The 24,151-nt window shown below is 40.2% G+C and overlaps 2 protein-coding genes across 4 annotated transcripts in view; both read left to right on the top strand.

Annotated features, from left to right (window-relative positions):
• Window positions 1-23,886, top strand: part of TMEM19 (transmembrane protein 19) — a 30,487-nt gene extending 6,601 nt beyond the window's left edge. For all 3 annotated transcript variants that reach the window (XM_054026524.1, XM_054026543.1, XM_054026535.1), the window contains exons 3-7: window positions 8,883-8,996; window positions 15,659-15,796; window positions 16,165-16,419; window positions 18,582-18,791; window positions 21,072-23,886. In XM_054026524.1, coding sequence (XP_053882499.1) covers window positions 8,883-8,996; window positions 15,659-15,796; window positions 16,165-16,419; window positions 18,582-18,791; window positions 21,072-21,235 — 881 coding nt within the window. In that variant the 3' untranslated portion in view covers window positions 21,236-23,886. The remainder of the gene's footprint in view (window positions 1-8,882; window positions 8,997-15,658; window positions 15,797-16,164; window positions 16,420-18,581; window positions 18,792-21,071) is intronic.
• LOC128836354 (uncharacterized) lies at window positions 9,347-11,289 on the top strand. Its single transcript, XM_054026567.1, has 2 exons — window positions 9,347-9,492; window positions 9,943-11,289. The coding sequence occupies exons 1-2, from the start codon at window positions 9,400-9,402 to the stop codon at window positions 10,552-10,554; spliced, it is 705 nt and encodes a 234-aa protein (XP_053882542.1). The 5' UTR covers window positions 9,347-9,399; the 3' UTR covers window positions 10,555-11,289.
• Window positions 23,887-24,151: the final 265 nt, after the last annotated feature.

Consider the following 24,151-nt stretch of genomic DNA (forward strand, 5'->3'; position numbering starts at 1 on the left):
ATTGAGATACTTTGGTTAGTGATAATACTGTTACCCCATATAGTATTTTTCCTTTGTGATCATCAAGGTAATTTATCAGACAGTGTTACACAGTAATTCATCTGATAGGACTAGGAGTAATTTCTTTCCTTCTCTAGTATCCAAGAGTAGACTTTTGAGCTTTCTTAACATCCTTGTCACAGAGGTCACGGATTCTGTGACTTTAACAGACTTCTTCCTTGACTTCTTCGGCTTCAGCCCCCATGGCCAGAGCTAATTCTTCTGGAATTAACACTTTGATGCTCAAACAAAGAAACAGCAAAATTAAGCAATGAAATATTCTATATTTGTATTTGTGCTGCGGTGCAAGTAAACCTGTGGCCAAAAGTTTGAGTAGTAATAATGTCGTGTGTTTAATTTGATAGGAGTTTTTGATCTGAAAGGTAAAGTGAAAAGAAGTTCATCATTGCTGATTAAAAACAAACAAAAAAAACCCTCATGTACTATTCAACCTGAAGTATAAATAAATCTGTGTCCACACAAGTCACAATGCCTTATGAAAAGACGCCTGTCAGATGAAATATTTGCAATGATAATGAGAATGCATTTCTTAACAACGGGGAAAAGAAGAGCTGGTCATTGGAACTTTCGAATGTGATTTTGCTATAACCTGTAATGTGATTTTGTGTGAACTGAGTACTTCTATATTCTCCACTATGTTAAAAAAAAGTGCATAAAAGTAAGACAGTTCAGATGGCATAAAAACAAACTTTAGAGATACTGATTGTTCCGTTGTAGGTACTGCTTCTCAAACAGTGCAGGCATACAGAACGCATAATGAAAGTTCTCAAAAATATATATAAAAATATATCTTAATGTACCATTTGAGAAAAGAACAGAAATTGCCAGACAGGATCTAGTCCAGTATCTTGTTGTTGATAGTAGCCAGTACCAGATGTTCCAGAGGAAATTGCAAATTATAAGATAATCTCCCTCACCAGGAAGTTTCTTTCTATCACTTCTCAGTTAGTGGTTGTTTATGTTCTGAAGCATGAGGGTTTACATTCTTTATTTTTTATCCTTTTGCAACTGTGGATGTTCTCATTATTTGTATAAATGGGAATAATAAATGTCTAATCCTTTTTAAAAATCCTACCAAGAATATATTGTGTGTGTTTTAATTTTTAAATCACTTTTTGTTAGTCCCTGGCCATTGCTTATTCCAAGGATATTGAGCTAATGTTTGTCCATGTCTTTCACTGCCTGCAAAATAAAAAAAGAAAGAAAGTCTACTGCTATCCTTAGCCACTAAGAAGGCCTTTGATAAAGTAGTGTGATTTATTTTAAAAACATGATCGAAGATGGGTTTTGGAAGCAGTATGAAGACTTGAATAAATGTATTATGACTTTCCAGCTGCTAGGATAAAAGTCGATGTAGTACACTTCAAAGTATTTCAACTACAAAGAGGAGCTAAACAAATTTTCTTGTGTCTCCATTGTTTGTCCTATTTATGGAGCCCCGGCACAAAAATATGTTAGAATTATAGCGTAACCTATTCCAATTAAAATGGAACATAAAATAGTGCTGTATGTCAGCAATGTGATGTTAATGGTTACTAATCTGTACAATCTAGGATTTACATTCTAAAATAAATTACTGAATTCGGTTGTCTATCAATTATACTAAATATGAAATATTAAATACAGGGCTGTAGTAATCTGTAATTAAGCAGCTGCAAGATACATTTGAGTTTGTGTGATCTAAACAAATACGGTTCTTAGTAGTCAATACTTTTCCTAGCCAGCTATACGAAATTAATTTTCCTCCCATTATTTTAAAACTGAAAAATGAGTTGGATTGGGAAAAACTATATTTATCTTGGCTTGGCTTTATGTTGTCAAAAATTAATATCCTATCTCAGGCCCTAACAGTATGGGTATCAAAAAGAACTCAAAGAAATGTAAACAATAATTATTAAATTGTATGTGACAATAAGTTCCCAAGAGTAAAGAAGAAAATTCATATAGACCTAGTCTAGAAGGATGATTGGCAGTACTAAATTCACTAAAATATTATTTGGTGGCTCAATTAAGATCACTGTTAGCCTGGTATCATTGTGCCAGTAAACACTGGGTGGAAATTGAATAACAGAATTTTAAAGATAAATGTAGCATGTTGGTTTTTACAGTCTTTCCCAAACTTGGGACGCCGCTTGTGTAGGGAAAGCCTGGCCGGGCCGGTTTGTTTACCTGCTCTGTCCGCAAATTCTGCCGATCACGGCTCCCACTGGCCATGGTTCGCTGCTCCAGGCCAACGGGAGCAGCGAACCGCGGCCAGTGGGAGCCACAAACAGCAGAATTTGCGGACGGGGCAGGTAAACAAACCGGCCCGGCCTGCCAGGGGCTTTCCCTACACAAGCGGCATCCCAAGTTTGTATCAGCTCATGGGGAATATTAATATATCAGTTTTGTCTTATTTGCAACTAAAGCACTAATCCCATGTAGAAAGCCTGAATTCCAGGAGACCAGTAATGAGAATAAAAACATTGATTATGGGAAAGACCAACTTGAAGGGCCTGATCTTTGCTTTATATAATGAATTGTTACTGAGGTATCTTGAAAATAAGGAAAATATATACAAAAGGGAGTCTTAAGTGCTGGAAAGGGTATGGAGGGTGCATGTCTGGTGGGGGAGTCCTAAGATACAGCAGGTCCCTGGTATAAATCAGGGTTGTGTTCTTGAAAAGGACCATGGACAGGGTAAATTTGATTTAAATCAAATTGATTTAAATCACTAGTCAGGAAGACTCGATTTAATCAAGGATTTCTACCTAAAAGTGCATTCTTCTTGGTTGTTATAACCTTAATACATATTCTTCACAACTCAGAGATAGATGTAGGTTTCATTTTTAGAAGGTACACACTATACATTTTTAAAATGATTTATTTTGAAAGCTTTTCAGATTAGTTTTACAGCTATACCAGAAAATGAATGATTGTTTGATTATTTCATTTACCAAAGGTAATTGAAGCAGATATTTATGAAGTCATTGGGTGGTGAACTATTTCCAATTCAACAGGTTAACCACTAATATTTGGAGGATTTTCTTGCCAGGCTGTATTAGGAGGAGAACATCACCAGACAGATATTTAAATTGCTTTATTTAACTAAAACAACAACATTATGTATTCTGGATTTTTTTCCTCAGCAGCAAACATATAATATTTTAACAAAACAAACACATGAATTTTTGAATTTAGTTAAATATTCAGTTTTTTAAAATCAGGCTTGTTTTTGTTAAAATTGTTGTTAACTAAAATAGTTAAATGAAATATTTAAAAAAAAAAACAAAAATTAAATCGCCTCTCAGCCAGGTCAACATGAGAAACTTAAAATATTGGCTTCTGCAGCTAACTCAGTCATCTTCACCTTCATTTTTCTGTTTGTTCACAATCTGGAAAAGAAAAACAAGCCTTCCTGCTTTTTCAGGTCCCAAATGATTTCTCAATTTGGAATGAATTAGTCCAAAGGAAGAAAATATTCTTTCTACAGCAGCAGAAGAAGTTGCTGCTGTTAAAAGTGAGATTATCACTTCAACAGTCTCTGAATCCAAGTGCTTAAGTAACTTCCACCAGTTCACTGGTGTGACTTTCTTTAAAACATCATCAGCAAACATATATTAATTGAATGGTTCACCCTTACCTCTGAAGTTTATTATAGTTGGCATTATCATAGAATAGAATCATAGAATATCAGGGTTGGAAGGGGGACCTCAGGAGGTCATCTAGTCCAACCCCTGCCCAAAGCAGGACTAATCCCCAACTAAATCATCCCAGCTTTGTCAAGCCTGACCTTAAAAACCCCTAAGGAAGCAGATTCCACCACCTCTCTAGGTAACCCATTCCAGTGCTTCACCACCCTCTTAGAGGGATGATTGCTGGATGTCCACGTAATAGCCAACTCCTCTTCTTCAGCAGTTAAGGTTTGACCCTGGTACCGAGTATTGAGAATATTTGCAAGAAAATGAGCTGGAGATAGTGCTTGTCCCATTCGTTTTTTTTAATGCTTGTAATTTAACTCTGTCATTGCATACTTCTCTTTTTAAGATCTTCCTCAGTTCCTTCGAAATTTCAACAGCGTCAGCAATAAACAGCTATTTCCCTGCATTTTGTTCAAGGCTACAGAAATAAGCTTCAGGGTACTCAGCGTGTGTTCACCATTTCTCTTAAGCCCAATGTTGAGAACTTTGGCTCTGACAGTGCCACCTGTTTTTTCACTATTTTGTTCACAAACTATCATCAGATTAGGCTAGTTCTTGATATAGTGCTCATAACAATCCACTACTGAGTTCCATTGCACGTCTTGTGGGAGAGTTAGCTTGATTCCTCCCACTTTTTTCAGAGCAGCTGTTACAAAATGGTTGTTACAGAAGTATTTTGCAATTTCAACAACAGTAGCCTTTATTTCTGGAACACTGAAGTCTTTGGCTAGGAGGTGCATCAAATGAGCACTGTAACCATATGTTATTAGCTTAGGACTCTCTTTGCTCTCTTCTAAATAATTTCTTCTCATCTTCGATAAATTTGCAGTATTATCTGTGACCGAGCTGCATACTAGACATTTGACTTTTTTTTCACAGTTTGTTCTAGCTTCTACTGCTACTTCTTGTAAGTATTCTGCTGTGTGTGTATTTCCTGATGTACCAATTGTTTCTGTAAGGAAGACATTCCCTTCTTCTGTTGTCACACAAGCATGTACAACAGGATCATTGTGGACATTGCTCCACCCATCAAGACTCAGGTTAACAATTTTACTTTCTAGACCTTTTGCACACTGCTCAATTTCTCTTTCATACACTTTATCCAGCAATTTGCCTGCGACATCTTCTCTGTTGGGTGGACTGTATCCTGGTCTTAATGACTGAACCATGTTAATGAAGTGTGGGTTTTCAATCATACGGAGAGGAGAGTTTGTTGCATAAACAAAAGGGGCAAATTTTTCATCAGTTACCTCTTTTTGTAATCTGCTGGATCTTATTGCAAACTTACGTATGGTTGTTTCTGGATGATGGAGATTTTTTTTTTCTTTTTGCTACAGGTGGTATACTGTGGCTATGTGACATACATGATGTGACTGAAACACTATCATTGGCAGATAACTCTGAAACGATAGAAAATGATGGTGATCTTGAAGGTGGATAGTCTTCAGAATCCTGTATGTTGAGGATGGATTCTCCTAAACAAAATAAGTCAATGCAGTTACTTTATTATTACCATACTGCTCATTTAGTATTATTCAGTGCATTTACTGACACTCAATACTACTTTAAAGGTGAAATTGTAAAAGGAAGATCAGCCTATTTGAGCTATTTATTTTTTTATCACAACTGCATCTAAAATGATAGTACCATAGAGTAAAAACTATATTTTTTGGTCAAACGTGAGAATTCAAGAATAGTGCAGAAGGAAGACCGGCAGTCCTTGAGAAAGAAGTATGAAATAAAAGTTTACCAACCTGAAGATCCTGCATGTTCAGACATATTCGTTTCATCATCTTCAATGCAGCTTCCTCCTGAGAAGGAACACTTCTCATGATGTTGTTTCCTTCGGGTAACCAGGCCCTGCATTTCTTTGTTGCACTGTTTGCATTTTGCACACATGCCTGTCTTACCCATAGGTAGAGGAACTTCATTAAAATATTCCCAAACTGGGTCTTTTTTACGGCCTGCTGCCATTTTCCCTTTCAGTGAGAGAATGGTATGGTAGATCTCAAATCAATGAAGTCTACATTCAGAAAGATCTCAAGACTTCTGGAATATGCTGCTCAAACAGTTTCACTTTTGTTTCTACTGCCTGTCCCTCGCTTCTCACATTTATCTCCAGACTTCTTCTCTTTGTCCAGATCTATTCCACCCCCAAACAATCTTCTATTCATTGAACGTTTTGAAACTTTGCAGTTTTAGAGAGAGGTAAGGGATTGACTCTGTGTACACAAATTTGCACAGGGACAATAAGGTTGAGGTCTGTTATTTCTCACCTCTATATACTAATTATTTATTTATTTTAAAACATTTTTTGCTGTTAACAAGCATGTTGTCTCTGGAGACACAAATCCACAGTTTGAGAACTGCAAAACTAAGCATCTCTGATGATATCTGCTAGACTGAGCACTGAGTCCCATTGGGTAAAGATAAAGATAAAACTATACAGAAGCTCCTGGAACCCCGTAAGATTGGGTCCCTAATCCATGAACTCATTTACAAAACTTTTCTTAAACATTACATGAATATATTGTCTCATACTATAGAATTAGAATTTATAATCCCTATTCCATGATGAGATGTCTTTGAGCTATAATGTATCTTAATTAAAACTATCTTGATAGGTTTTTTTCCTCAAAAAGCATTTTATCAAAAAAAATCTGATTTAAAAAAAAAAATCATTGATTTTTATCCACCCTGGCCATGGATACCGAAACAATGTATACCGGGGACCCACTGGTACAGCAGTGGCATAGGTAGGAGGGGGACACTTGGGTGGGCGGGCTATGACGGGGGGTAGAGGGGTAGGAGCGATTTGGCCACCTCTTCCCCCCACTAGCTGGCCTTGTGGGAGAGGGAGAGTGATAGATGCTCTGGCCAGGGGCTGCCAGAAAAAGGGGGGGGCCTCGTAAAAATGTGCGTACCCGCTCCGCTCAAGGCTTGCCCCGCTCCACCCAGTGCTTCTGCCAGGGAGCGGGAGCAGGGCACAGGGGCTTGCCCTGCTCTGCCCAGTGCTCCTGCTGGCGAGCAGGATTGGGGAGCGAGGGCTTGCTCCGCTCCGCCTGGCACTCCAGCCGGGGAGCGGGGTCGGTGTGTGGGGGCTTGTTTTGCTCCGCCTGGTGTTCCAGCCAGGGAGGCAGGTCAGGGGCTTGGAAGCCCCCGTGGCCTGACCCACTCGCTGGCAGGAGGGCTGGGTGAGCGGAGCGGGGCAAGCCCCTGACACCGTTCCGCAGCTGAAGCACCGGAGCTGGGCAAGCCCCGTACCCCAACCCCGCTCCTTGGCTGAAGCGCCAGGCGGGTGGTGTGGGGCAAGCGCTGGGGTGGGAGCAGGGCTGGGGGCGATGGGGGGTGGGCCTGGATGTTAAGTGGGTGAGCCACGGCCCACCATGGCTACATATATCTGTCACATATCCGTCCCTTGTCAGTAGGGGAATGTGTTCTGATTCATGTCGGTCCCGATCGACGTATCTCTCATTTGCAACTTACACAGTACAGTACTGCGAATGGTGGATACACGGATTGGGACCGACATGAATTGGAACAGGTTGATGAGCGATGGATAGGTGAAACAACGGATAACGGAGAGACTTATACCGGGGACCCCCCCTGTAATGGTATTTTGAAGGAAAATGCTAGAATTTTCAAGATTAGGCCATCCACAAAACCAACAATGATTCTTTATATGTAATAGTCCAAAGGAGGTTATTGATTTGGGGAAAAATTCATTGCTAACACAATTAGTGTTTCCAGCCAGATGTGTGATAGCTCATTTTTGGAGAAGGACAGATCCCCAACATTACTGGCATAGACAAATAATAGTATGATTAATCATTGCAGTGGAAAAAATGATAGATTTATATTAAGATCAAGTAGATTTTATAATGTATGGGTTACCACAGGATTTGAAGAAAATAAATTCCTAGATAATAAGAGGTTGATCAAATACAGATGAATGTTTTGAAGATAAATATAGACTATGAATGAATACTTATATAGAAAGTTCATATATATATTGTGTGGAAAAGTTAAAATTGGCCATTTATTCCTACTACATGTTTTATATCTAGACAATTTCTGATCCATGACCATTATAGGACTTTACTTCCCACTCCATGAATATTTCATTCCTTTAATAATCTTTTTGTATGTGACTATGTCAAAGGCTCTTGGAAGGTCCAGCTAAATTTATCTGTGTGTTCTCTTTTATATACTCTTGTGTTGACACATACAAAGAATTTTAGGAGTTTCCAGAGACATACATTTCCTTTACATAAACCATGTTGGTTTACCTCTGCCACATTATGTTCATCTAGATATTAATAATTCTAATTTTAATTGTTTTAACCGGTCTTCAGGATACTTCATTAATTGCCAAGATTATTTGTCAAAGCAATTTTTAGTTAGGTGAAATGTTTTTCAAAATCATTCGTATTCATTGCATAATGTACTATAAAATATATTGTTAAAACTTCTTCATATAGTTCTAGAGAACCAATCAGAATATAAGGTACTCAAAAGATTTCTGTGTATTAGTTTATTTATTCAAATGTAGTCCTGCCATCTCTGCATAAAAGTAATAAAATAATATAAAGCCTAGAAAACTTAAATTTTCAAAATATTTTTATGTCTTTACTTGAAGTTAGGAAGAAAAAGATCCCATAATGTCATTCGTCCATTAGTGACTTTATGTATTTGCTGTAAAATCATAATTACATCATCCATTCTACCAAAATTAAAATCAGGCTTCAGTTAGTTTTGCATTTTGAATTTTGATTTTCACTGTCTGCAATTCCCTTTTAGAAATTTAAAAATAATGTCATTTCCCTGCAGTTTGGTTCTTTCTCTGATTGGTAAAGTTTTTATTACTAATCTGAATACTTCCTCTTTATGTGGATTAATTTATGTGAATGCTAAACAAAAGGAAAAAGGAACTCTATGATGGTCCATTTCAATGTGGTGTTCTAAAAGAGAGTTAAAGTATTTCTCTTCTGAATTGTAAAAGGGGTGAGGAAAATAAAGCAGGTCTGATTTGTTCGTTCAGAATGTAAATGCATATTAGTAAAGATTACTATTCTGACCATTTTCTATCCTTCAGAAGGCCAGTACGTAACATTTTATTTAATACTTATTTTAACTCCTCAGGTACTCTACGGCCTATTTCTCCATGGCGTTGGCTTTTTTCAGTTGTGGTTCCACTAATGATTGCTTCACGAGGCTTTAAGAAAAAGAGCCTGGATCACAGTGGAGCTTTAGGGGGTATGTATTTTCTGGGAATATTAAGTGAACTATTTAAAATATAAACTAATGTGCCTTTCTTAATTTTTGCATTTCTGTGCACTTTTAAGGACTTCCTACTCTCAATTCAATAATAACGTTAACATATAAGTGTAAGCATACAATATCTGTCATGGCTTCATGTTGTTTAATTTGAATGTCATTTATACTTGTTTAAGCAAGCAGTTTATGCTACTGTAACTACAAATCACTATTAATATTGCCAATAAGACTTATTTAAATATATAAAATTATTTTAAGTTTCAGTACAATATATATATTAATCTGTTTTTAGATATAAAATCCACTACAATAATGGCAATGAGACATGAGATAACGTACACCATCTTACTCTGTAGTATCTGTAGTTTTTGTGGAGAGACTGATGGTTGCAGTCTCTTTCCATCCATGCATAGCCAGAAGAGTGAAAAGAGTATGGGGAAGGAGGCTGCTGGAAAGCAATTCCCTCAATCTAAGGGTATGTCTACACTACAAGAGTAGTTTGATTGTACTTAAATCGAATATGTGGAATCAATATTACAAAGTCGAACGTGTGTATCCACACTAAGGACAGTAATTCGACTTTGTGAGTCCACACTAACGGGGCAAGCGTCGACATTGGAAGCGGTGCACTGTGGGCAGCGATCCCACAGTTCCCGCAGTCCCCGCTGCCCATTGGAATTCTGGGTCGAGCCCCCAATGCCTGCTGGGGAAAAAATGTGTCGAGGGTGGTTTTGGGTAACTGTCGTCATCCAACCATCACTCCCGCCCTCCCTCCCTGAAAGCGCTGGTGGGCAATCAGTTCGCGCACTTTTCTGGTGAGTGACAGCGCGGACGCCACATCACTGCGAGCATGGAGCCCGCTGCGACCATCGCTGCAGTTATGGCTGTTGTCAACACCTCGCACCTTATCATCCACCTTTTCCAGAGGCAGATGCTGAGAAATCGGGCGAGGAGACTACGGCAGCGTGGTGAGGACATGAAGTCTGAGAGTGGCACAGACCTCTCACAAAGCACGGGACCCCGCGCCGTGAACATCATGGTGGCAATGGGTCATGTTGATGCTGTGGAATGGCGATGCTGGGCCCGGGAAACAAGCACGGACTGGTGGGACCACATAGTGCTGCAGGTCTGGGGTGAATCACAGTGGCTGCGAAACTTTCATATGCAGAAGGGAACTTTCCTGGAACTTTGTGGGTTGCTGTCCCCTGCCCTGAAGCGCAAGGACACCCGGATGCGAGCAGCCCTGACTGTCCAGAAGCGAGTGGCCATAGCCCTCTGGAAGCTTGCAACACCAGACAGCTACTGGTCAGTCGCGAACCACTTTGGCGTCGGCAAATCTACCGTCGGGGTTGCTGTGATTCAAGTAGCCAACGCAATCGTTGAGCTACTGCTGTCAAAGATAGTGACCCTTGGAAACATCCAGGTCATCATAGATGGCTTCGCCGCTATGGGATTCCCAAACTGCGGTGGGGCTATAGATGGAACTCACATCCCTATCCTGGGACCAGACCACCAGGCCAGCCAGTACATTAACTGAAAGCGCTACTTTTCAATGGTGCTGCAAGCACTGGTGGACCATAGGGGACATTTTACAAACATCAACGTAGGATGGCCGGGCAAGGTTCATGACACTCATGTTTTCAGGAACTCTGGTCTGTTTAGATGGCTGCAGGAAGGTATTTACTTCCCAGACCAGAAAATAACTGTTGGGGATGTGGAGATGCCTATAGTGATCCTCAGGGACCCAGCCTACCCGCTAATGCCCTGGCTCATGAAACCCTATACAGGCGCCCTGGACACTGAAAAAGAACTCTTCAACTACCGTCTGAGCAAGTGCAGAATGGTGGTGGAGTGTGCTTTTGGATGTCTCAAAGGGAGATGGAAAAGCTTAATGACTCGCTCTGATCTCAGCGAAACCAATATCCCCGTTGTTATTGCAGCTTGCTGTGTGCTCCACAATCTCTGTGAGAGCAAGAGGGAGACCTTTATAGCGGGGTGGGAGGTTGAGGCGAATAGCCTGGCTGCTGATTATGCCCAGCCAGACAGCCGTGTGATTAGAAGAGCCCAGCGGGACGTGATGTGCATCTGGGAGGCTTTGAAAGCTAGGTTCCTCAGTGAGCAGGGTAACCTGTGACTATTAAGTTTGTTTAAAGAGAAGCTGAACCCGCCCCCATTTCTTTATCCACTTACTGTTGACTATCCTCTCCAGCTACATACCCCATTCACCCCGTTTCCCCCCCCCCTTCCAACACATGTTTAAAAATAAAATAAATGGAACTTTGTTAATGAACACCGTTTTCTTTATTACGGATTTTGCGGTAAAGTGTTGAAACTGGGACGCAGACTGTGGTGGGGAGTGGGCATAGTGATGGAAAGAATTCCTTCTAAACTCGAGGAATGACAGGCTCCTGCTCTTAGAGTGGTCCGCAGTGGTGGACTGGTTGTTTCAACGGAGCCTGCCACCCCTCCTTTTCGGGACTCCGTATGTGGGGGCTATGTGACTTTGTGGCGGGGGAGGACGGTTACATATCCTCTGCTGCATGGCTCTGTGATCCAGGATAAGGACCACTGCATAAGATCTCTATCCGCTGTCACATGCCCCCTCCCCCCCACAGAACATGAAAACCACCTCCCAGACTGACCAGGGTGCTTAGTGACTGCAATGTGTGTGTGACCTTCTGCTGAACCTGCCCCCGTGTCTGTACCCTGGTAAAGGTGACTGTTCTCTCCAATTACCAACCCCCTTCTCCCCCTTCAAACACACTCTCCCCTAAAAGAACATGATGGAAACAGTAATTAACAGAAACATATCTTTTATTAGCAACTACACAGTTAGGGATGAAACTGGGACGGGGGCTTGGGTGAGGTGGGAAGGAAAGGACTTAACAAATTTTTGGGAATGAGAGCCTTTTGGTACTTGAGCAGTCTGCAGGGGTGGAGTGACAGTTTTCACGGCCCCTGCCGCCCCTCCTTCTTGGGACTTTGGGTGAGGGGGGTATGGGAGTTTGTGGCTGGGGAGGGCGGTTAGAGACTGCAGCGGGGCTCTGTCCTCCTGCCTTTGGTCCTGTAGAACATCCACAAGGCGCCGGAGCGTGTCTGTTTGCTCCCTCATTAATCCAAGCAGCATTTGAGTCGCCTGCTGGTCTTCCTGCCGCCACCTCTCCTCCCGTTCGCTGTGTGATCGCTGGTATTGCGACATGTTCTCCCTCCACTGGGTCTGCTGGGCCACATCGGCTCGGGAGCAGCCCATAAGTTCTGAGAACATGTCGTCCTGTGTCCTTTTCTTTCTCCGCCTAATCTGCGCCAGCCTCTGCAAGGGGGATGCCAGGATAGGTCGGGAGACAGTCGCAGCTGTGGGATGGGAAAAAAGGGAGTGAATTCCTCACAAAGATAATTTTTTGTGAACAATGAACATAGTCTTTCTCTGTGAACAAGACCATGCACAGCACCTATCACATGCGCACTCAGGACAAGGTCGAATTTTTGGCCTTCGCATTCATGCCTGGGGTCTTGCAGTGGAGATCAGACAAGCGGGGCAGGACAGCGGAATTCGGGTAGCAGGCTGACACGGTAAGCTGTAGACTTTTGGCTGCTTAAAACTTAAATTATAGCAGTGCCCTCCTTTCACGTTCAAAGCAATGCTCCTATCATTGGCCAGTTCCTGCTGCTGGCAATCTGGCAAGCATGAACTCTGTCCCTGTCCCACCCCCTCGCGGCTGTCCCCGGGAAAGATCTGTGTATGCTGCCCCTCTCCCGCCTCCACTGCGTGGCTGTAAACCGCCAGTGACAGTTCTGTAAAGGAACAGGCAAGCAGTCCCAATAGTAACATTCCCCTAATTCTAAGCAGGTCACCATGAGCGACATCACTCTGCTTAGAATTTCTGAGACCGAGAAAGAAAGCATGCTGCGTGAAAGCCAGCAAAAACCAGGGCCGTATGCCGCCATGCTCCGCAAGGCGATGATCCCAGAGTACTTGATGATAGCCTGGCGAGGAAAAGTTTCCTACCACGGAGGACACAATAAGGCTGCTCTCCCCAGGAACCTCATGCAAAGGCTTTCCAATTACCTCCAGGAGAGCTTCGTGGAGATGTCCCATGAGGATTTCAGCTCTATCCCTGGACATATAGACCTTCTTTTCCAGTAGCTGCACTGGCAAGGACTAAAAAGTAGAGCGCCTAGGGCAAACTAATCATGATAAACCGGACATTGTTCGATTCTTTTTCAGTAGTTGCACTGCCAAGGACTAAAACGTTAAGCACCTAGGGCAAACAAATCATGAAAAACCCATTGTTAATATTCCTGTTCTGTTCAAAATAAATGTTTACATGTTTAAAACACTTACCGACTGATCCTTCCCCTGATTCAGGGTCTGGGTTAACTCCTGGGGACGGTTAGTAGGGGATCTCTGTGAGGGTGATGAAGAGATCCTGGCTGTCTGGGAAATCAGCGTTGTATGCGCTGTCGACTGCCTCCTCCTCCTCCTCCTCACTTTCCTCATCTTCCCCGTCCGCTAACACCTCTAAGGAAGCGGCCGTCGACAATATCCCATCCTCAGAGTCCACAGTCAGTGGTGGGGTAGTGGTGGCGGCCGCACCTAGAATGGAATGCAGTGCCTTGTAGAAACGGCATGTCTGGGGCTGGGATCCGGAGCGTCCGTTTGACTCTTTGGTCTTCTGGTATGCTTGTCTCAGCTCCTTGATTTTCACGTGGCACTGCGTTGCTTCCCAGCTGTACCCTCTCTCTGTCATGGCTTTCGAGATCTTCTTGTAGATCTTTGCATTCCGTCTTTTCGATCGCAGCTCCGAAAGCACGGACTCATTGCCCCACACAGCGATCAGTCCATGCTGGGGCCCTCTTTCTATTCTGAGATTGCATGGTCACCTCTTCTGGAGAACTCTGCATCATTGGCAGTGCTGCTGAGCTCGCCACGATGTCCAAACAGGAAATGAGATTCAAACTGCCCAGACAGGAAAAGGAATTCAAATTTTCCTGGGGCTTTTCCTGTGTGGCTGGTTAGAGCATCCGAGCTCGGACTGCTGTCCAGAGCGTCAACATAGTGGTGCACTGTGGGATAGCTCCCGGAGCTACTAGCGTCGATTTCCATCCACACCTACCCTAATTCAACATGGCCATGTCGAATTTAGCGCTACTCCCCTCGTTGGGGAGGAGTACAGAAATCGAATTTAAGAGACCTCTCTGTCGAACTAAATAGCTTCGTTGTGTGGATGGGTGCAGGGTTAATTCGATTTAACGCTGCTAAATTCGACATAACCTCCTAGTGTAGACCAGGCGTCAGACATAGAGGGAGCCTATCTGCTTGATTCTTCAGTTTATGTGGTACAGACCCAGACTGTTCTCTGTGATTTCCTTTGCTGAAGGATGGGCAGTGCTCCTTTCTTGCCTCCCAAAAATAAAAAGGCAATTAATGATCTGGTCAAGCCTGCTTTTCTTGACTAGCTGGAGAAACACCAAGGTACAGTAGAGCAGCATTACCAAATTCTGATACAAGCCTTGTAACTGTGGTGCTAGTCCACTTCATGAAGCACAGGGCAGAAATGAGGATCAGTGTCGGGGAGAAGGGTAAAAGAGCACAACCCCAAATCTTCCCCTCTTTTATATCACACTGCAAATATGGTACTTCATCTGCAGGTAAAATGGCAGGCAACACCTTGAAAGCCAGCAACTTCACTTTTCTTCTCCTTTTGTAACCCCTACTGTAACCAGCCGGAGGAGTAGCTCACTTGTATAGAGAGTCAGGCCAAGCTTCTCTACTGCAGTGACATTGAGCTAGCTGAGCCTCAGGTGGCACCAGTTGTCTTCTTTTACTAGCAGAATGTGGCTTCGGATGAGCAGTTGAGCAAGTAGGGGGAATCCGAAGTATATAGTCAGTAGGAGAAAAGTCAAAACTAACATGTGAAAAAGCAACAAAGAAAAGGATGGCAAAAAGGAAATAATAGACAGAAAAGAAAAAGCAAGAGAGAAAATGAACAGAAAAAAGGAGAGAGATTAGCAACTGTCAGGACATGATATGAATGGATGGGGGGGAATGCCCAACCTGTCAAATAATCCAAAGAGGTGGCTCTATTTTAAAAAAAAAAAAGGAATCCAAGTCATGAAAAGATGTGTTTAAAGTCAGCATTCAAATAGTAGTGGCTGGAAACATAACAATAGCTCTCTGTCTGCTTTCTGCCTAGAAACAATAAAATACTGCAGGCAGGGTATATCCAGGGATTTTCACTTAGATGTCATTTGGCCTCATCTTATTGTTTCATTTTCTTTGTATCTTCCATAGGTGAGTGTTACTGTTTTCTGGAAATATCAGATGGCTGTTTCAGAAACCATATACTGTCCAGATACTTAGTGGGACTATTCAGGAATGTTAAAGGAAAACATCAAAGCAAAAAAGGCCAAAAAAAAATTTCAGTCTAAATGGTTGGCTCTTTTTAAATTGTGTAGACAGTTTTCAGGTACTACAGTAATGATCTAGCTAATTGCACTGTCATTTTATTTTAGGTTTATCATGAAAGAGTAATTGATAATTTTTGAGACTCCAAAATAATTTCCTGTTAATTGTTTTGAAAAGATGATTGTGTGAACTAAACTTGCTTGATTTACCCCCCCCCCCTTTTTTTTTTCTCCAGGATTAGTGGTTGGGTTTATCCTAACAATTGCAAATTACAGCTTCTTCACTGCTTTGCTCGTGTTTTTTGTTACTTCTTCAAAACTTACTAAGTGGAAAGAAGATGTGAAGAAGCATATAGATTCAGAATTCAAACAAGGTAAACACTAAGAATTATACTGTCAGATAATCTGTAAAGAATAGATACTGTATCTTACCTGATACTTTTGAAAGTTAGAGATATTATGTAGTAGTACACAGAATAGAGAACACTGTAAAGCGTTCTTATCCTCTTTATCCCCATTCTGGACTAGATGCAATGTGCTTGCTAGTGGTTCATTTAATAGTAATAAACTAAAAGTAGTGATTGTGACTCAAGATTTTCATGTTGGGTTTTGAGTTTGTGTGGGTTTGTTTGGGGTTTTTTGCGCTTTTTAATTTGCTTTTGCTACTGTATGATGTGGCTGAATATCAAGTTTCTCTGCTATAGTGAAAATATTCAAATATTTTTGTTTGTTTTTACTCGAGGTGGGCAGAGGAATTGGGTGCAAGTATTCTGTAATGGTGGTGTCCCTACGGAGCTCGCTCTGCTATATATGATAGAAAATGGACCAGGTGAAATTCCAATAGACTTTTCCAAGCAGTACACTGCATCATGGATGTGTTTATCCCTTTTGGGAGCTTTGGCCTGCTCTGCTGGAGATACATGGGCTTCAGAGATTGGCAGTGTCTGGAGTAAAAGTGAGCCAAGGTTAATAACAACATGGGAAAAGGTTCCAGTAGGTAAGGGCTTACTGATTTACACATTCTTGTCTTAATACTGTGTCATTTCTGTCTGGAACCCTTAATATAATCATATCCATAAAAAGAATAAATCAAATTCTGCTAGCATTGTGAAGTTTTGAGTGGTAAAAATTAGTACTTTGACATAGTATTTACCACATTCTGTTTGTCATGGGCTGTAAATAAAAAAATAGCTTGGAGAGAGAGAGAGAGCGAAAAATTCAAAAGTACCTTTTGGTTTGGTTCAAACTGAAACAGTCTTTTTCTTGCCAAAATGGGGAGGAAAAAAATTCATTTTGGGTTGAACAAAACATTTTGTTTGACCCAAAACAAATGTTATCATTTTCAGGTGTTTTTAACCCTCTTTATTTAAAAAAAAATCTAAATTATGAAACCAAAGAGTCAAAATAAAATGTGTTAAAATGTTTTGTTTTTTGAAATGGTGTGAAATAAACTGTTTTGACATTTTCATTCTGACTTTTTCATCCAAAATAGTGGTTCCCAACCTTTAACAACCTGTGAACCCCTTTCACTAAAATGTCAAGTCTCATGAAGACATGAGACAAGACTCCTGTGTTTCATCAAGTAGTATCAGATGTGAAACAGCATGAAGGTATTTAAGAAGCCAACTCAAAGAGTTCCTTCTACACAAGCATTCAGGTCTTGAGCAGTCCAGGCAAACAACACACGTTACAACAAAGCTTAAACTTGTCTTCATAATAATTTTAAAAGCAATACTAGCTGCCTGTTTAATTTTAAAAACAGCAAAAAATATCCACCTCTCTTTCCATTTCTTATAAGAAGTATTGAAGTTTAAATCTCCCCAGTGTGATAGATAAACTTGCTTTGATCTGCTTAGCTCTTGGAAGTCTGGGGGCTCCAGGCTGCTGGCCTTGTGCTGCCTGGGGTTCCTGGGGACAGCTCTGTTTGCCATTAGGGAATTTTTTCCCGTGAACCCCCAGGGGTTCACAAACCACAGTTTGGGAACCACTGATCCAAAGCTATTCACCAAATTTGACCTGATTTTATGAATCGTTTGTGACCTGAAAAATGCATTTTTTGACAGATTTACTATTGTGAAAAAACTTCACGTAGCTACAGGTAGATAGCATCCTGTGAGATAAAACCCGTACAGAATTCTGAGACTGCTTGTTTTTACTACCATTAGTATGTTCAGATTGCAGAAGATGTAGTTTAAAGAATGGTAACTGTCATCTGACTTGCTTTAAAAAAGGGGAAGTGAAAAGCTTTTTAAAATCAAGCTAGATAAAATTTCTAATCAGTAGCAGAATGTGTGTTTTAAATGTAAAGATTACAAAAATGCACTTTTAAACCAAATAGTCAATTCATTTCCTGCTTTGCTGTCTTACCACTCCTTGTCTCCATTAATTGATGACATTGTTAACTCTTAAACAACTCATAGTATTGAGTTTTCTTGAAGCAAAGAAATTTAGATCCCTAAATTTGAGAGTTGGTGATTGTAATATTGTAAGTTGATTTCTAAATTGTGTGAGGACAGTAGTTTGCCTCATATTTTTTCACCATAAATGCTTACTGGGTTCCTTTTGAGTAAGTAGTTAAACATGTTGCTTTTTTAGATAATTCTTTTAAATATCTTTTGCGCAATACATACCTTGATGAACTGCTTCTGAAAGTTTGAATGGTAGACACTCTGGCTGAATAGAGTTACGTGTACAGGTTGGGAGGATATCTTTATCTTCCTCCCACTCTACCCCTAAAATTGAAGTTTCTAAGTAATACTGAAACTTCGTGAAAGTTTCTGGATTAATAGCCACAGAGACTGAAGTTATCTGATTACTGAAGTGGTAGTTCATAGGCAGCAACTTTGCAGGGTAAGCTTCCCAGCACAGTGCCAGTCAGGAAGGATCAGCTCTTGCCTTGTCTACACTAGCCTTTTTTCTCTAAAATTTCCCACCACTGCTAACACTGGGTGTAGCTCCATCAGCAGTAACAACAGTGAGAGCATCAGTGTAGACAATCTGTTGATCGCTACTGGAAATTTCAGAGAAACAAAGGCTAGTGTAACAGAGCTTCTGGGAGTGAGAGGGTAGTTCTGTTTTCACTGTCAAGTAAACCATTAAAGCCAATTAATACATCTTCCGAAATGGTTTATAACTCAACTCCGTTTTTCTTTGATTTAGGTACTAATGGAGGTGTTACGTTAGTGGGCCTAATTTCAAGTCTCATTGGTGGCATGCTAGTAGGTGTGGCTTACTTCATTACTCAGCTTGTTTTTGTGAGTGATCTGGATATATCTGCTCCACAGTGGCCACTCGTTGTGTTTGGCGCAATGGCTGGTTTACTGGGATCAATTATTGATTCATATTTAGGAGCTACAATGCAATACACCGGTAAGAAATGTTCTGCTTATTTTTCTGTTTAACTTAAAAGCTCCCTTTTAACTCTAGAGAGGCTGGGGAAGTGGTTTTGAAAACGGGGAAAGAATGGAGGGATTACTACAGTGGTCAAAGAAAGGTAAATAGAATAGCTGAGATCAGAAAGAAGATAGGAGAAAAGGCAATTTATCTTTACCCTTATCCTCTGCCATCTTCGTTCTTCTCCCTACTTTTTGATTTTGGCATTTCAAAATTTTCTGACGCTGCTATCATCTTTGAGTCATTGAAATGGTATGACAAGGGAAAAAATTGTGGTATTTTTTTTTATCAGGCCTTGCTTGAATATGTCAGATCCTAGTAGTGCACACTGGCTTGTGCACACTGGCTTTGTGTACTTCTATTCTTGTTCCACTGAATTGCTATCAAACCAAAGTGTGTGTAATATTATATGACAATACTTTCCTTTTACTTTCTATTATCCTATCACAAACATAGTAAAGTTAAGGCCAAATTGTCCCACCTTATCACATGGAGTAATGCGTTACTTTGCAAATAGTCCCCTTGATTGGAATGAAATTAGTTGTAGAGTCAGGTACTACTTGTGGTGATTACGGGAGGCAGAATCTGGCACTTGTGCAGTGCATTTGGGTTTTGATTGTGGCTTTCACTAAAGATGTTTATATGGGGGGCAGAAGGTCTTTTTCTTTGTTTTTCTTGGGTTTGGCAAGTTATCTAGAAAATAAACATGAGGCTTGGCTTTTTGTAGCACGTATTAAGTAAAAGTTAGGCTACCCCAGCATGAAGTTAGTGCCTCTGTAGTCTCATCCTGTTCACCACTGAACTCTGGCTTTGGCCTAAGTTTAGTAAGAGAATGGAAGGCAACAACACTGCCAGCTATTTGCTTCCCAAACAGGCTTTAAAAAAAAATGTTGTCTGCGGTGTGTTAGCAGGGATCTCTTTACAATAAAACAGAAGTTCAAGGTGAATATTCTTATCTTTTAACATGCTAGGCATTAGGAGATACTCAAAAGCTACGAGAGAAATACTGGCATGTATTGGTCTGGCCGGCTTTGAGGTGCTTCCTCCTCCCTTCGTTCCCCACACAAACACCTCATATGCCAGTTTTCTAGAAATGTACATTTCTCCTGGAACACAAAATAGTGGAGTGGCAGGGAGCGCACTGGATAGCTAATGAAAAACAGTGTTAAAATGCTGCTAATACAAAGGTAGAGTAAGAACAACAACATAGAGTAGAGAGTAGCTAGGTTAGTGGAGGGAAAGCCATGCAGCTAGCTAATAAATACTGAAGTGGGCTGTAGTCCACGAAAGCTTATGCTCTAATAAATTTGTTAGTCTCTAAGGTGCCACAAGTACTCCTGTTCTTTTTGCGGATACAGACTAACACGGCTGCTACTTTGAAACCTAATAAATACTGTTGTTTTGGAAGTGGAGATGTTAGTGAGTGCTATTTCAGCATTTAAGACAGTGGTGCCCAAACTTCCTGTTGTGTCCGCCCCTTACCAATAACGGAATCTGTCTGTGCCTCCCCTTTAATTACTGCAGAGTTGGCTCAACAGAGGAGCTTGGGCTGAAGGCAAAACTGTGTATGGGGGAAGAAGAGCTGGGGCTAGAAGCGGAGCTGGCCGGGGGGCAGAGAGGGAATGAGGGCAGAGTTGAGCTGGGGCCAGGGCCAGAGCCGTAGCTGCAGCCAGAGCGGGGCTGGAGCTGGGCAGTGCTCTCTCTCTCCACCCGTCCTCCCTTGTGGGGGCCATCCGGGGTCTCGCTGCGTGCCTCCCCAAATGTTCCTCCACTGATCTAAGAGGAGTAGACTTGCCATCAGACAGAGTAACCATTTTCTTTATACTGTTTATCATTGAAAACTAATTCTTTTTGACAGACATACTTTGTTTCTAACCATTTGTTTGTTCAACAGCATCATTCATATCCGAACTCTTTAGTTTTTTGTTCTTGATTAGCACTATTATTAGCTTCTTATTATAGGACTGCATATGTAGATTTCATAGAAATAGTAACTACATTTTTAAAAAAGCTTCTCACTAACAGTAATTAAAAGTATAGAATCTAGATTCCCTTCTTTGAGGCTATTAGTGTTAGTTTAGAATAATAGTTTAACATTATTGGCTAGTTAATTGTCCTTTTTATATATGTTTGACTCAACAGCCATATACTAAGCATTTGTAGGCAGTCATGTACATTTGAGGTCTTGGTACTAGTGGGTTTCCTCTCAACTATGATAGTATTGTAAATTGATCTTTTATTTACTTCTTTCCCCAGGTTTTGACAAGCGTATTGGCATGGTTGTCAACTACGAAACAAAAGACTCCAAGCACATATCTGGAAAACCTATACTGGACAACAATGCAGTGAACCTCTTTTCTTCTGTAGTCATTGCTTTGTTACTTCCTGGTGTGGCATGGGGTTTCTGGCCTAGAGGGTGAAACTTCTTAAGTCTTTTAATACATAGTTCAAATACACTTAATATGAATCAAAGGTTTCTCCCCAAAACACTGTTTTTATCTTGCTTGAGGGAGTCCTCTGCATCCTTTTCAGATCCAGAAGGATTCACTATCTTAACTTCCTTAGGCTGTAAGTTTTATGGGCAGCCACCATCTTTCTGGAGAAAGAGGACCATATGAGGCACTGTTAATAACCTGTCAGTGCTACTCCTTAATTGGACACAGATTGCTACTTTGTAACATGAAGCAATTCGTTTTCCCTTCTGGAGCTGAATGCTTGGCCTCCAAATCATTTCCAACACCTGGCAGAAGAAAGAGTGAAAGAATACAACTAGAAATTTAACCTGGGTCTGCCATACAACTACTATTAACACTGTTCACCAAGCCACAAACAAAGTACTATATATTTTCTGTAATGTAGAACATAGTAGTATCGATGAAATCACTGAATTCTAGTTTAGTATACATTTCCCATTGTCGGCTCAATATTATAGGTTTTATAGAGGTGTATTGAAGTCTTTAAAAAAATTGTACTTTAATAAGCATCGTTGCCTATTCCATGTTGTATTACTTTTTTGCCATGCTTTTGATGATGGGTAAGAAAAAGTAATGCTTTAACATAATGTCTCAGGCATATGACTAAATTTAAGATCAAAACTATCCTTTTTCCAATAAGCAAAACAAGAATATAAAGCTTATATAAGCAGCATCATAAGGTACTTCTTAGATTAAGTTATTGATATTAAAGTAAAGATTACATTTTTTTTTAATTCAAAATCAACTGGTTAGAAAAGATGTAACTTGTTCTGTAACTGTGGAATTACTCTTTAATAATCGGAGTTTAATAGCACGTTCACCAAGTTGTGGTCTTCATGTTCTTTCTCAGTAACCCTACTTTTTTGCTTTACAAATTACTGCTCACTGGAGATGTCAAGGTGTTGGGTCCTTTATTGTTGATAAACTATTACAGGGTTTTCACTTTTGTCATTAAATGACAGGCTAAAAAGTTTTTCAGTTAACAATTTAGTATTTATTATATAGAATCAGATCCTGCAACTGGGTTGCATGCGTGGATCCTTTTGGCCATATAGAGATCATCCACCTGGATCCATTTGCAGGATATGACTCATAATGTGTGCATCAAAAAAAGTTTCTTCCAATCTGTGAGCGATTACCAGTTCCAGGGATATTCCCAGTTTTAAGTATAGGAGACTTGGCAGAATCTTTCAAAAGAGAATAAACTAAGTGTGACCACTGCATCCTAATGTTCTTGTTGAAAAGCACTGTAACATGAAAGGCATAGATGCCCTTACTGATTAATTATATTTAATTTAACTGTAAATAAATCAGTTTTTCTTTATGATATAGTTAGGATTTTGTGCTAACACATTTTTGATTTTGTTAATGCCACTAGACATTAGAGGAAGGCTCTTAGAAAGAATAAAGTAGATGATGGTGAGTTCGGTAAGAAAGTGAAAACACACATATACTTTGAGAGGGTTTAGCTTTTAATTTAAATATTTGTATTGTCTGCAGGAATCAAAGGTATCTTTTCAGGGATTAAGGACACTTTTAGCCAAGTTTCCATTGTAATCTAATGTGGATCCCAAGACTAAAACAGCACACAACACTGAACATATATCCATAACATATTTTAAAAAAAACACACTTTACGTAGCAGTATGAAATGTCTTCATTGCTGTTAAATTAAATTGTAAACAAGCAATTTTGCACTTAGCAGATAAGGGTGAGATTTTCAAAAGTGTAACGTATTGGCTTACCTCTGTCAGTGAGAGCAGACTTAGGCCAACACTGAGTGCTTTTGAATTTCCCACCATTAAATTTCTAGTGTACAGAATTGTATTTAAAGAATGATTCTCGCCTTTTCTGTAGCATTAGTTTTATTAAATAATATCAGTTCTGGACAGGATACAATTACACTGGACAAGATACTATTAAATTGAACAGAACATAGTAGTGCAGATTATGTTGCCTTTGATTTTTGTATTTTACGCAATAGCTGTGCAGAAAGTGTAGCCCTTATGAGAGGAGGAGGAGAAATATAGGGAAACAGTATGTGACTTAGTGCCTGTAAACCAGTGCATGTCACTAAGTGTAGTTATTGGGACCAGAAAGAAGCCGATGGAATGTTAACATTTGAGATCATTAGAAGGTGTCTGGGTAGGCACAGAGAAAATAGATGAAAGTAAAAGGGCGGGTGATAAAAGGGAAGGAGGCAAAATAAGCAGAGTAAGATATTAATAGAAATGAATTGAGCGCACATAGTGTTTTTCCATAGTAAGCAATTACATTACACTTTGTTTTAAATATTTGAATATTTGTTTTGCCTCAATGCCTGTATATGGATTAGTATTTGAGATTAATCTGTGCCTGTAAATTAAAATTTGACATTTACCTGGCACTAATTTATTTTTTCTTACTGAAACAGCATGAAAATTCACAAATCACCTCTCCAATACTTTGATCAGATTTCCTTAAACTGAAAAATTCCAGTTGGAGGTCAGTTGAGCCTTATCTGTATAGTTTTTATGGATTGTGTATGTTAAAGAAAATGACTATTTTTCACTATAAATATGAAGTCGTTTTTCTTAATAAACACATAATGCAATTGGTTTTTGTGTGTTAAATCTTGTCTCTGGCTGAAAAAAACTTTCACTTGGTCTGGTATCTCAATCTGAAGCATTTTTAAGGATACAACAATGCAATCATTTATTTACAGAATACAGCTTTATAATTGTACTAATTTACTAAGTGTCATAAATGAGCATTGTTTGTGCCTGAGAGATCCACCGTAATTAAGTGTGCGAGCACTTCAATGAGACATGTTTAGCTAAAACCACTAAATAAGGGATGTCACACAGTCTGGGGAGATGGCCC

This window comes from Malaclemys terrapin, chromosome 1, assembly GCF_027887155.1.
Source record: "Malaclemys terrapin pileata isolate rMalTer1 chromosome 1, rMalTer1.hap1, whole genome shotgun sequence".
Taxonomy (NCBI): Eukaryota; Metazoa; Chordata; order Testudines; family Emydidae; genus Malaclemys; species Malaclemys terrapin.

Excerpts from the sequence above, each read along its gene's own strand:
- LOC128836354 (XM_054026567.1), top strand. The coding sequence starts at position 9,400 with ATGGTTGCAGTCTCTTTCCATCCATGCATAGCCAGAAGAGTGAAAAGA. Across the intron at positions 9,493-9,942 it reads GCAATTCCCTCAATCTAAGG|AGGCAGATGCTGAGAAATCG; the intron begins GTATGTCTACAC and ends CACCTTTTCCAG.